We start from the raw sequence: 13,698 nt of genomic DNA on the forward strand, positions 1-13,698 counted from the left end.
TCACTTGCCTTGTAACAGACATCGTACATGAAATGAGACGTTGTTGTAGTTGTGCTTCGCTTCTGTTAATTATATGAACATTTCAAACAGTGCTCTGTAAGTGTAGTCCCTGGTAAAACAGCCACTTTGATGTGTAACAGGTTCTCTTTTGATAAAGAGGTAAAATCACAATCAAAATATGATGTGCTAAACGTATCACTGATGATGTCAAAGGTTAAATCACAAACGGATATGTTGTGTGTTGTGTGCATGCTGTGTTCCTATGCTCTTGTACTTTATTGCTTGTAATTTGTTCCCTTGTACTGTGTGATATGTTATTTTCATTGTAATGATCTCGGGGGTGGGCGCTTAGAAGCTCTTGCTCCGGCCCACTCCTTTTGAGCAGAACTTTAACTGCTCAAATAAACAAATAAACTAAACTACACTATTGGGTTAAAGAGGGGATGATACAAAATGGTGTAATTAATTACTTATAGTGTTGTTTGGTGTATGATGAGAGTACATGAACAAAAGCAATTAAAAAAACAACTAATAAATGAAGTTAGAATTTATATGGTTGAAATTTAAAAAATAACCATTCGGTTTCCTTTGCACATCAATGTATGTTTAACTAATGTAAATAATCAACATATGATAACAAATCCACTGTCTTTAAGAAAAAAAAACTATTGACGTCACTGGTGTTTTATGAGATTAGATGTGATCCCTCTTTTGTGTGTATGCAAACTGTAAATATTGTTTGTACATTGTTAATATCTCTGTAAATTAAAACAAAATAAAATAAAAATAAAGAAAAAAGGTTGCTCTGAGTCCGTGCGGAAGTCCTTTGGCTCCTATAGCTGGTGACAGCGCCTGCACAGTAGATCTCCTATTGTTTTATCGTCTCTGCTTCTTTTAAAGCCAAATTAGTTCCAAATGGGACTTTTGGAGTTTGGATTTTTTAGTAAAATTAGTGATGCCGTGGCAGACTCACCGCTGGGGCCCGGTGCTTCTGCCATGTGTTGTCTCGTGTTTGTGACTGTAACCGTTGTGTAGAATTTCTAGTATAGTAGGAACTGTTATAATTTGGTACCACGGGGTACCGTAGGTATCGTGCAACTATAGGTTTATCGTCATCATTTCTAACTCACTCACAACCTTATTTGCACACTCTTGGACTCAAGGAGGCAAAGATGAGGTCAAAGCATTTTACTGACATAACAAAACAACACGCTTCTCACACAAGTACCGTTTCTCCCCTTAATGACCTGCTGTCAGTCTGTCGTACAAATATGGGACAAAAACATGGGTGATATTTATATATAGATCTATTTATCAATCTGTGTCTTAATAGTACATAAATTACAAGTTCTAAATAAAATCCACATGAGCCAAATTAAAAGTTAGAGCCTTTTAATAACTGAAGTCTCAGGGCATTAACGTGGACATGAAAAGTAACATTTAAATGAAAAAAATAGATATAAGATAAAAGCTTCTTTAAAAATATAAATAAGTGATAAGTCAACAAATAACTAATAACAATATTATATTAGCATTGTGCTGAGTTTTCACTGTGTTTGTCCATGTTGTGAAATGGCTGGATCAGCTTTTTCTGTAAAAACCACCTGCTTCCCTTTTGGCCTCTTTAATCTGGCAGGTTTATCTTATGTAGCCACCAGAGGTATAAAGAGTACTGATATATCCTACTCAAGTAGAAGTACTGTTATTTGAAAGAAATAGACCTGATCATCTAGGTAGGTACTTTGAACATGTTTTAATCAAGTTAAAAAAGTTTAGTTGTTCTCTAGTTCGATTGGAGAATAACTAAATGACAAAAAAAAAAAAACACTTACAAAGCTGCTTTCTCCTTTCTTACCACATGGTGGCAGTCTAAGCACACATCTTACTGAGCTCAGAAAATGTCTTTTGATACAATGTGGACCGACCTGCATAAGAAGAAACCAAATCGATCAGGACAAATGACCATCTATTCTATATGTTCTTTGATATAAATAAATATGATCAATATAAATAGGCCATGTAAAAAATATTGTCCTTCAAAACAATTTAAAAGCTTTCTTTTTTTCAGTTTTTAATAATTTTATAGGTAATAATATAGTACCCATGTTGACTTTTGGAAATATAATTATATTTTGACATAACATAGTTATTGCGTTAAACTCTGCAGAAAAGCTTGGTGATTAGAAATCGCCTTCATTTTAAATCCACATATGGATTGGATTTAGATAATCATCTGTAAAGCCATTATTAAACAATCTTCTGATAGGGCAATCTCTGTTAAAGTTGTAATATTGTAATTCAAATAAAATTGGTGCATAAAAACTGTCATTTACAATTTAACTAAATGCAAAACTGGGGAAGCATTTTACAGTTCTGTGGCTTACACATATGTAGTTAAAATGATTAAAATAGGTTTCATATCATAACTTGTCCTCTTAAGGATCATTTTACCATTAAAAGAAAAAGAAAATCTAGGGCTATATACTGACACAAAAAATGTTCAGACGCCCACACCAAAAATATTAAGGCTAATATTTTCATGAATAACAAAGCCTAACAATGTAACCAAGTATTGAGACAGAAAATTAGATAAAAGATAATATTTTTTACTGTATTCTACAGCTGACTTAAGACATGGGTCAAAACAGACCTGGTATCATAACTGATTGTTACAGAAAACTGAAGTTTTATGGGGTTATTTATTAAAGACTCAGTAATTGTGATTAATTGTAATTTAACTTTAGTAATTCAGAACATAAATGTAATTGAATTTCAGCGGAAAATATGCTTCTATTTTTAATTGTAATTGGAAAAAATGCCCATCAACGTAATCATAATTGCGTTGTAATTGAACATGGATAATTGAATGCGTAATTGTATTTTTAAAATGTAATTGACTCTAACCCTGATTCAAGCTAAAGTTTACATGCACTAGATTTACAACCTTTTAAAATGATTGCAGTAACAAAGTGGTGAAGGGGTATAGAAGATTCATTGAAAAGATAAAACTAACCTGAAAAAAACCAGCAAGACACACTGTATTTATTACACAATATTTATTAACAGCAATTCTAATTAGAAAATCAACTTTTTACACAAGAATGAGAATGAAGGAGATGTAAATAAAGTTTTCTCAGAGATTTCATCATCAGAGTCATCCCTCTGTTTAGTTCCCTCTGTGCAGATGTTGAGCAAAAGATGGAAAGGAGGTCTTGTATCTCAGGGATGAAAGTTATGTAGATTTGTATGGGGGTACCAAGTGTAAAAATGTAGTATAAAAGTTGTAGCGAACACATTTTCATTATTTATCTCACTTTTCTCATATTTAGCACGTTCCTACATTTAACCACTTAGAGGTAAAAAAAAGCATTAAATCTAAATGGTATATGTTATATCTAATTGTTAAATCTATATCTAAATTCAATTCAACTCAACCTTAACTTTAACTTTATTTATATAGCGCAAAATACAACAAAGTCATCTCAAAGCGCCGAATAAAATATAAAGTCCATAGTAAAAAAGAAGAAAGAACCCAACAAGATCCACATGAACAAGCATTTAGCGACAGCGGGAAGAAAAAACTCCCTTTTTTTATAGGAAGAAATCTCCAGCGGAACCAGGTTCAGAGGTGGCAGCCATCCGCTTCAACTGGTTGGGTTAGTGAACAGAGGGACTAGTTGACTCGCAAAATCTTATCTAAATGTTAAATCTAAATATTAATTCTAAATATAAATTTAAATATTAAAATTAAATCTAAATATTAAATCTAAATTTAAATATTAAATCTAAATTTAATTATTAAATCTAAATATTAAATTTAAATCTAAATATTAAATTTAAATCTAAATATTAAATCTCAATCTAAATATTAAATCTAAATTTAAACATTAAATTTAAATCCAAATATTAAATATTACATCTAAATATTAAATCTGAATATTAAATCTAAATTTAAATTTAAATCTAAATATTAAATCTAAATTTAAATATTAAATTTAAATCTAAATATTAAATATTAAATCTCAATCTAAATATTAAATCTCAATCTAAATATTAAATCTAAATTTAAATATTAAATCTAAATTTAAACATTAAATCTAAATATTAAATCTAAATGTAAATAGTATATGTTAAATCTAACTAACTGGTCAGTAGTATTTTAACAGCCAATCTTCAGCACAACGTCCAGCATTTCCCACATGACTGACTATTTACAAAACACACACCGTCTCCTTCACCTTACTCTACTTTGCCCCACCAAAGCACCTCTTCCTGCCACAGCTCCCCCTACAGGCTCCACCCATTACTACGTTCCTCTGCTCACACCTTTTCCGTTCAGTCCATAATCACAGCCAGGCCCCCTAAACTCTACAAAAATGACACTAAACGCATAAAACGGCCCAATCCCATCCTCCGTCCACTCCCTCGTTCCTCACAGCCACCCTCAACGCTGAAAATACTGAAACTGGCTCTCCTTAACACCCGTTCACTGAACAATAAAGCACTTATCCTACATGAATTCATAACAGACAATAACCTGGACTTCCTCTGCATCACTGAAACCTGGCATAAACCTCTGGACTATTTCTCACTAAACAAAGCCACTCCCCCTGGTTACACTCACATTGAACAGCCCCATCTCACTGGCCGGGGCGGTGGCATAGCCTCAGTCCATAAAAAAGCCCTCAACATCAGCACCATATCCACAACATCCTTTCAGTCATTCTGAATCCCTTGCTCTACTGGACTGCCACAACTTCACTCAGCAAGTCAACTTCCCCTTACACACCCATGGCCACACCCTAGATTTAGTCTGCTCCACTGGTCTCACCATCCAGTAACTTTCCAGTACTGACCTCTGCATCTCCGATCATCTGGCTATCACCATGGACCTCCACCTCCCCCTCCCCACCCTCCACCCCAACGACAAGCAAACCATTTGTTTTAGAAACCTGAAATCCATCTCTCATGATTTTTCCACTTCTCTTCTTAACCTTCTGTCTGCCCCCCCCCCCCCCCCCCCCCCCCCGCTCTCTGACGACCCCACGGACCTTGTTAATCATTACAATAATTGCCTCTCCTCCTGCCTCGACCAACTTGCCCCCTCCAAAACCAAATTAGTCTCATTTACACACACCGCCCCCTGGTACACCCCCGACCTCAGAAAACTAAAAACCCACAAACGCCAACTTGAACGTCTCCACATAAAAAAAAGGTCTAACAGTCCATCTCCAAGCCTACTCCGATCACCTTCAACTATACAAAACTGCCCTGAACACCGCCCGCTCTAACTACTACTCTAACCTTAACCTAAATGTTTCACACATTTGCTAATTGACCCCACCCCTTGGAACCTCAACCAATACACAAGCAGAAACACACACAGCCGCTCCCACCCACCTCTTCACCGATGCCTGCCTGGGTGATATGTATGGCTGGTTCTCTCCCGGCGGTGGAGATCGAGTGCATATCACCCAGACAGGCATTGGTGAAAGGGTGTGTGGGAGCGGCTGTGTGTGTCTCTGCTTGTGTAATGGTTGAGGTTACAAGGGGTGGGGTAAATTAGCATATGTGCGAAATATTTAGGTTCAACATTTAGATTTAGATTTAATATTTAGATATAAGATTAAGCATTTAGATATGATATATAACATTTAGAATTAGATTTAAACATCTAGATTTAACATAGGGGTGGGCGATATGGGAAAATATATCACAATTTTTTCTTTGTGAAATCACGCTCGCGATTTTATCACGATTTTTTTCACTCAAATCATTTAGACTATTTTAAAGTTATTTTAATAAAACCTTCTTAAAATCATTGCCCGAAATGAAAAATAGGAATAAAAGATAATTTAGGACAAGGTAATTACAAGACAAGTTATTTTAGTCCCAGTCTTTTTACTTTGTTTAACTAAAGTGGTGTAACATTAGCATTAGCAACACTTGCTACATAACATACAGCACATCAGTCTAGTGATTTATATTTGTTATTGAGGTAACACAATCATATTAATAAAATCCTACACTAAGCAGTGTTTGAACGCCTCATTTCACACAGTTTAGACAATCATATTCTTTACAAGATAAAATGTTACTGCTTTGGTTACATTAGGCCTGTGTGATATGGACCAATATTCATCTCTCTATTTTTTTCCTCAATATGGCGATAGGTGATATAAATTCCATTATTATTTTTTTTTTTTTCAATAGTTCTACAAGATAAACAATAATGGGTCATTTTTACACTTGGCACCTCATAGATTTGGGTGGGCAGTAGATAAGCAGTATTGTAGAAAAGGGGTGGGGGGTGCCACCAGGTGACCACAACCAGCCCCTCCTCCTCCTCCTCAAGGCCAGCTGATTGGTGTAATGTTCTTTTTATGTCCAGAGACGGTTGCTGTACTGCTTTTTGTCACTGAGAATGTCCTTATTGGCATCGTTGCCCCAGAGATGGTCCTTGTTGGTATTTTTGACTCCTTTAGAAAGTTCTGGAGGGTGGAGCGGATGCTTGTCAAGAATAAGTGGTTTCCCTCATCAGAGAAATGAACTCCGTCTGGAATAAACAGTGATCGTTTGTAGAATCGCAGGAGAGGATGTTCAACAACGTCTCCTTTGAAACAGACAGACGCCCTCTTGACAAAATGATTGATGGTTTTTCTGTCCCTGATGATCAGGGACAGCTTCCCGTACCTCCAGGATCTGCGTTCATTAATGGAGGAGAAGATGATCTTCATTGCAGGGAATTTAATGTGCAATTTGGTAAAGTCCTCTTTAATAGTGTAGGCCAGACTATTTGCACTGTTTATGCCCAGGTTGTTTCCTCCGGCGTGAACCAGGAGGATGTCAGGGGGTCCCTGGGTGGAAAGCTGACCATAAAAACAAGGCAGAACTCCTTCCCACCTCATCCCTCCTTTTCCAAACCAGTGCACGTTGGCGTCCAGTCCCAAATTGTCTCCAAAAAACTTTAGTGCAGCCTCCTCGCCCCGCCGGATGTAACTGGAGCCGATTATCCACACTTTGTCCTTTCTCTGTGATCTGTAACATAGACATGGAATCAGGTTAGGATTCATGAAAATAAATACAAAAAAGTACTCATCATTGTGGTTTAGCCTGTCCATGTTTTATCATCATATTAGCTGGAAGTGTGTAGTTCCAGTTACGAGTTAAGCCTCACTTCAGATTGAAGATTCTAATTAAAAGTCAGCTCTGAGATTCTTTTTCTCTCCAATGGCTACAGATCGTTACTTCATACAGTATAAACCAGTGGTTCTCAAACTTTTTTGACTCAAGTACCCCTTTTCTCTTATTTCTGAATCCAAGTACTCCCTTTTATCTGACTACAACATTTTATTCAGAAGTCTGTGAAAAAACAACTATAAAGCACAATGATGGAAATAATGAGTGATAACACACATTTGAAAGAATCTCATTTTGTAAATAAATAGAATGAAACAGTATTTAGTGCCTCCTGAATAGATTTATTTCTATAGATTTTACCATTTACGATCATCTCCTTCATCACGTGGGACCAAGACTGACCCTTGTATTTTCAGTTCATGTTCTAATGATTAGATCATGAACTGAAAATAATAATATTAATATTAATAACTAATCAATATCATTTCTAACATCATTTTGTGTGTTTTTAGTGTCTATTTTGTTGTTGTTTGTCTGTTCTTTTTTATTATTCACTATATTTTTCTCTTATTTTGTGTGTCTTTCAGTGTTGGTAACGTTACTTTAAAAAAGTAATATTATATAGTAATTATAACTATTAATATTAGTTATAGGTACTCACTACTTGATCCAAAAAGTAACTGAGTTAGTAACTTAATTACTCTTTAATAAAAGTAACTCATTAACAAGGAAAGTAAGTATTTGCGATACTTTAAAAAAAAAAAAAAAAAACCGTGTGTCATTGTGAGGTGCTTCATTAAATTCTAGTTACTTACAACGGATGTGGACAAAGTCTTCACTCCTGGATATAAAGTACACTTCACATGCACGTTCTTGCCTTTGACCACAATTAAATTAAAGTAGTATTTGTATCGCCACCTTAAAAATAACAACTTTTCATCGGAATGCTCCACGATCGCCATCTCTGCTTCTTCATCAAATCTGTAGTGGTTGTGTGTGTGCTGCCACATGTGTAAAAACACTGTCTCTGATTGGCTGCCATGAAACATGACGCCGTCTTAGCCAATCATAATCGCTCACCTTGTTTTAACCCACCTCCTCACAATAGCTGCATATGAAGCCAGGGGATCTTTCTGATCACAGTTTATTCAATCAATACATGTAACTCACCGCATTTAATGTTCATTAACATTAACGGAGTTGTAATGGCGTAAAAAGTTTATTAGTTAGATTAACCTGTTACTGAAAAACAAACGCCGTTATTTTAAACGCCGTTATTTCAAACACTGGTGTATTTGTTGTTGTTTTGTGTGTTAGCTGGTAATAGTAAGTCATTTTCTATCTTAGTGTGTGTGTGTTTGTTTGTCCTTTTGTATATTTTTCTCATATTTTGTGTGTTTTTAATGTCGTTTTGTAAGTTTCCGGTAAAATTTAGTATGATCATTTTTAACTAGAAATAAACCTCATAAAACCCCATTTTTCAAAGCTTTCTATTGTTAATTTTACTCTATCTCTCTCAAGTACTCCCTGTAGTGCCATTGCCTCCCCCCTAGGGGTACACGTACCCCCATTTGAGAAACACTGGTATAAACCATACGTTTTCATTATTTCTCCAACATGTGGAGTCTTTCTGATTGACATAAAACTACTACAAAACATTTGGAAGTGAGGCAGGACCATTTTCTAAATAAATATTTACAAAATGATGAAGGAAATAGTTATAAATATATGATTTTAGCCCCTCCCAAAAAATAAATATAAATAAAAAAAACGAATTCATAAAAAAATGTCTTACCTTTCAAGCTGATGCTGCTGGGCCGTCATTTTTTCATCCAGTTCGTCCAGTTTCCTGTTTCCACTGGTAGAAATGTGGTTTCACCACAAGATGTCGTCTGATCAACACAGTTGAAGAAAATTTGTTTGAAGAGCTCCACAAAAATGGTGCTGTTACTCACAGAGATGATGAGCAACTGACAATAAAAGTGGACTGTTAGTAATGGACAGTTAGGCTTGTTCCCCAGGCAACCCAACCTCTCATCTGATTGGTCAACACAGTTTTTTCAGCTCAACAATTGCATTTAAAGCAAAACAAAACATTTCAGGAAACAAAATGACAAATTATTTATTTTAAAGAAACAAAGAAACAAACATACAAACAAAAAAAACTGTTATTGCGATTTTACAAAGAAAAACATTTTTTTGGAGGGGGGCAATAAGGAAAAAAAATAAAATAAAAATCACAATTTTTTCTTTATAAAATCGCAATCATTTTTTTTTTTTTTCTTCATTCAGATCATTTAGATTATTTTAAAGTTATTTATCAATAAAACAAACCATTTCACCAACTTAAAATATTGCCCTAAATGGAAAATTTGGATACAAGATAATAAAAAATCATGTAAGCAATTTATCAAACTGGTTCTATGTACAATTTACATCAAACAAAAATGTCGACAAGTTATTTTCAGTGACACAGCCTTTTTACTTAGTTTAACTAAAGAAGTGTAACATTAGCAACACTTGCTACATAACAAGGCAGCATATCAGTGATTTATTTATTTATTTATTTTTTTTTTAGGTAACACTCATGTTAATAAAATCCTACTTTAAGCCGTGTTTCGGACCCCTCATTTCTCACAGTTTGGACAATTACATGTTTTACGAGATAAAACATTACTGCTTTGTTTACATTAGGTCTGGGTGACATAGACCAATATTCATATTTCTATATTTTTCCTCAAAATTGTGATAGGCGATATAAACTTTTTTTTAATTTTATTTTTCAATATAGTTTTACAAGAGAAACAATAATTGGTGAAAGTCAGTGGATAAAAATGTCACAAAGAGCCTTTTATTAATCACTAGCAGCACAATATCAACATTTTGTGTCACTTTTGATTTTTTTAGATTAGCCATGGTTTTAGACACTGCATATTGACCGTCTGCCTGATGTGTATGCAGTGTCCTCATCCTTTCATACCAAGTATTTGTTCTCACACTGTTTATATATTTGTGTATATAATTAGTTTTCTCACTACAAACTCCTCTTTCTCCTTCTGAACTACATCTCCCACATGATCAATAATGGTGTAACAAACATGTGACTGATTGCCTTTATTAGATAAGCCTGTTCATTGTACCCATGCTTTTTGTTACCCAGATGAAGAAAGCTTGGCTATTACATTTTTACATGTATATTACAAACACATTTTGGCAAATATAACCAAAGGAAAAAAAAAAGAACAAATATTGTCAGTAAGGAATAATGACACTCAGCAGCTTAAGGACACAGCAGGTTATTTTAATTAACTTTACTTTGCAAAATTCAAGACAAATGACAGAAATGGTGCGATTCACCCGAAGGGTCATTTACAAATCTTTCATATTACAATAAACTGTGTGTGTGTGTGTGTGTGTGTGTGTGTGTGTGTGTGTGTGTGTGTGTGTGTGTGTGTGTGTGTGTGTGTGTGTGTGTGTGTGTGTGTGTGTGTGTGTGTGTGTGTGTGTGTGTGTGTGTGTGTGTGTGTGTGTGTGTGTGTGTGTGTGTGTGTGTGTGTGTGTGTGTGTGTGTGTGTGTGGGGGGGGGGGCCTCATATGCAGTGCGTGCACTCCACACATCCACTATTCACCCCAGTTAGGTATGGGGTGCCGAATGTAAAGACTCGATCACTTTTTCATAAAAAACATATTTTGAACATTTAGCTGACTTTCCTCACATTTAGCAATTTTTTTCTTTTATTTGAGACAGAAATTCATGAAAAACAGCATGTTCTATATCATTATTAAAAAAGTGTACTGATGGAAAACTAATCTAAATGTAAATATTAAATCTGAATGTAAATATTAAATCCTAATGTTAAATCTGAATCTAAAACCCACATTTCACACGGGGTAGCGACCGATTTAACATTTAGATTTAACATTTGGATTTAACATTTAGATTGATTTTTCATGTTTACACATTTTTACCAATGATATAGAACTTGCAGTATTACATGAATTTGTCTCAAATGAAAGCAAAATTGAAAAATTTGAGGAAAGTGAGCTAAATGTGTGTGTGTGTCTAACCTGTGGTCCTATGCATAGGAATGACTATGAAATGTACTGTATATAGTAAATTATCAGTGAAATTGATTTATTTGTACATGTGATGAACACTAACTTCTAGCATATGTGAATAAAACAAAAAACACAGGACAAATACCCAATATAAACATGCAAGACAACAAACCAAATACTGATATCACTTTTGAGTTCACACAGTGTAGCTTAAAGATAGAGTTGGGACAGAAAAATCCTTTTATAACAAAATGACAGACTTTCTGCTTGGCACTCAACACAGTGGACACTGACATTTGAGAAGCAGGCACAAACCAGGCAAAAACTAGTACAACAACCACAGTCCTGTTAGTCATGATGTTTGGATTTACCAGAGGCTTACATATGGACACATACCTGTCAAAGGCCATGGCTGCCAATAGTAATAAGTCTACAATACCTAAACAGTAACATAGGAAGTACTGAAGAAGGCAGACTGAATAGGATACAGTTTGTTTCTCAGATAGAAAATCAATCAGAAGTTTTGGGTAAATGTTTATACTGACTAAAAGTGAGTTTACTGATAAAGCTGCAATGAAAATGTACATAGACTCATGAAGGTTTTGATGTTCCCAGATAATATACATGATAATAGCATTACTGTAAATTGATAAAATGCACAGCGTCAACACAAGGATAAAATAAAGATATCTATAGTTTTCCATGCCTTCAAAGCCCCCAAGTGTTATATATGTCTCATTGAATTCCTCACCCATCTCACAATTGTGACGAATCACAGATTTGTCTCTTGACCTGTAACAAGAACAAATGATTAGGTTTAAAGTGCAACACCTGACATACCAGTCCTCCAAATGACCTCAGGTTCTCATCATCTATGTCGGTCAGACAGAGGGATTAAGTTGGAGCAAAGTTGTTATATAGCATTTCCTTTCTCTCCAAGGATCTCATTAACCTCAGTAACAACTTACAAGGTTAAAGAAAGGCAGAACTTCATTTGTGCCAAATCTTGCAGCAGCAAGATCCGGCACCTCCCAGATTTTGACCGGCACTTATTTCATTGTAGGTTTTTTGATAATATTTTGAAGTATTTCTAGTGCAGTGCCTATAGGAAGTATGTATTGCTATAGAAAAGTGGGAGGTTAAGTAGATTTTTCATGAATGGCCAAATTAGGTTTTGTTTGAAGGTGGGACGTCAGGGACATTGAGCTTTGTTGTGAAATGTGTCGAGTGATAACTATTGTGTTTTCATATGTGACATCGTTATTAACTGAGATTCTAGCATCTACCACGGGGGAAGGAATGGCGTACGTCACCATGAAAAATCAGCCAATCACAAGCTCCACAAATATACACTGCTTTCACAAAGTGTTAAAGGATGTAAAGTCTGTAATAAATGTGTCTAATAAGTCATTAGTGAATACCAGAAACCACATGAGTGAGGATGAAATATTAAAATAAAATATGTTATGAAAATAAAACGTACATGTCTAACTTAAAAACAAGCATTTGGAAATTAACAGTAAATATGCAACGTGTTGACTTGTATATGAACTGTAAGTATATTAAATAAACACGTGCTTAATATATCCATTTATGTTTTAATTTAGACTGTTTTATAATTTAGGAATTAGGGCTGGGCGATATATCGAGATTTAAAATGAGTTTTCTGTTATATATAATAGTTTATTTTGTATCAAAATACTAGTTTTAAGAGTCACTGCTTTTTCTTCTCAGAACAGAGTCCTAACTCAGAGCTTCCCCATAACAAGCCATATTACAGATTACATATCACTCACACATGCTGTCCCTTACAGGAGAAAAAACCAAATGTTGCACATATTGAGCAGCTGTTTGTTAGTAAATGAGCCTGTTTAGCATTTTGGATCAGCAAATTTAACCCAGAATTATCTTTCTTCTCAGACTTCATTCAAAATAAAATGATCTAGATTTATATCATATGTCACCATTTTGAGAAAAAATATTGAGATAAAAGTTTTGGTCGATATTGCCCAGCCCTAGTAGGAATGTTCACAGCATTTTAATGTTAATAAAGATCAACCTACCAGATTCTAATCACATAATTGTATTTAGTAAGTGGTTGACAAGTGGCTATTTTAGATTTCTTCTACACATATCTTAAAATATTAGGAATACTGGAGCTTGGTTGGGCGAGTGGGACGGCTCATAGTGGGCGCCAGAAAATGTCCCTTATTTTCAAATTCAAAACTTGACAGGTATGCCTGGGACACGGGACATGCTATAGAAGCTAAGTAAACCCAGGAACACTCCTGCTTCGCCTACCGTGAGTCAACGGTAACTGTTAAGCCCCAAGGCTTCCTCAGAGCCAGAGCGTTTGGGCTCTTTTTACGGTAGCTTTGGCTTCCTCCACCAAAGCCGGCACTCGGCTGCCACTTGGCCACCACCCTGTGAGCATCGGCTTCAGCTCTTGGTGATCGACTAGTTGACGTCGACTCAACTCGTAAGCACATAAAGTCAACT

The 13,698-nt window shown here is 35.2% G+C and overlaps 2 protein-coding genes across 2 annotated transcripts; both read right to left on the reverse strand.

Moving 5' to 3' along the window:
• Positions 1–6,094: 6,094 nt before the first annotated feature.
• LOC114456712 (uncharacterized) lies at positions 6,095–9,166 on the reverse strand. The gene is made up of 2 exons (XM_028438663.1): positions 8,936–9,166; positions 6,095–7,038 (listed from the first exon to the last, which is right to left on the reverse strand). Exons 1-2 carry the CDS (start codon positions 8,962–8,964, stop codon positions 6,351–6,353), a joined length of 717 nt encoding a protein of 238 aa, XP_028294464.1. The 5' UTR covers positions 8,965–9,166; the 3' UTR covers positions 6,095–6,350.
• Positions 9,167–11,297: 2,131 nt separating this feature from the next.
• LOC114456305 (putative olfactory receptor 13C6) lies at positions 11,298–11,954 on the reverse strand. The gene has a single exon (XM_028437963.1). The coding sequence runs from the start codon at positions 11,952–11,954 to the stop codon at positions 11,298–11,300; it is 657 nt and encodes a 218-aa protein (XP_028293764.1).
• Between the last annotated feature and the right edge of the window lie 1,744 nt (positions 11,955–13,698).

This window comes from Gouania willdenowi, chromosome 22, assembly GCF_900634775.1.
Source record: "Gouania willdenowi chromosome 22, fGouWil2.1, whole genome shotgun sequence".
Taxonomy (NCBI): domain Eukaryota; kingdom Metazoa; phylum Chordata; class Actinopteri; order Blenniiformes; family Gobiesocidae; genus Gouania; species Gouania willdenowi.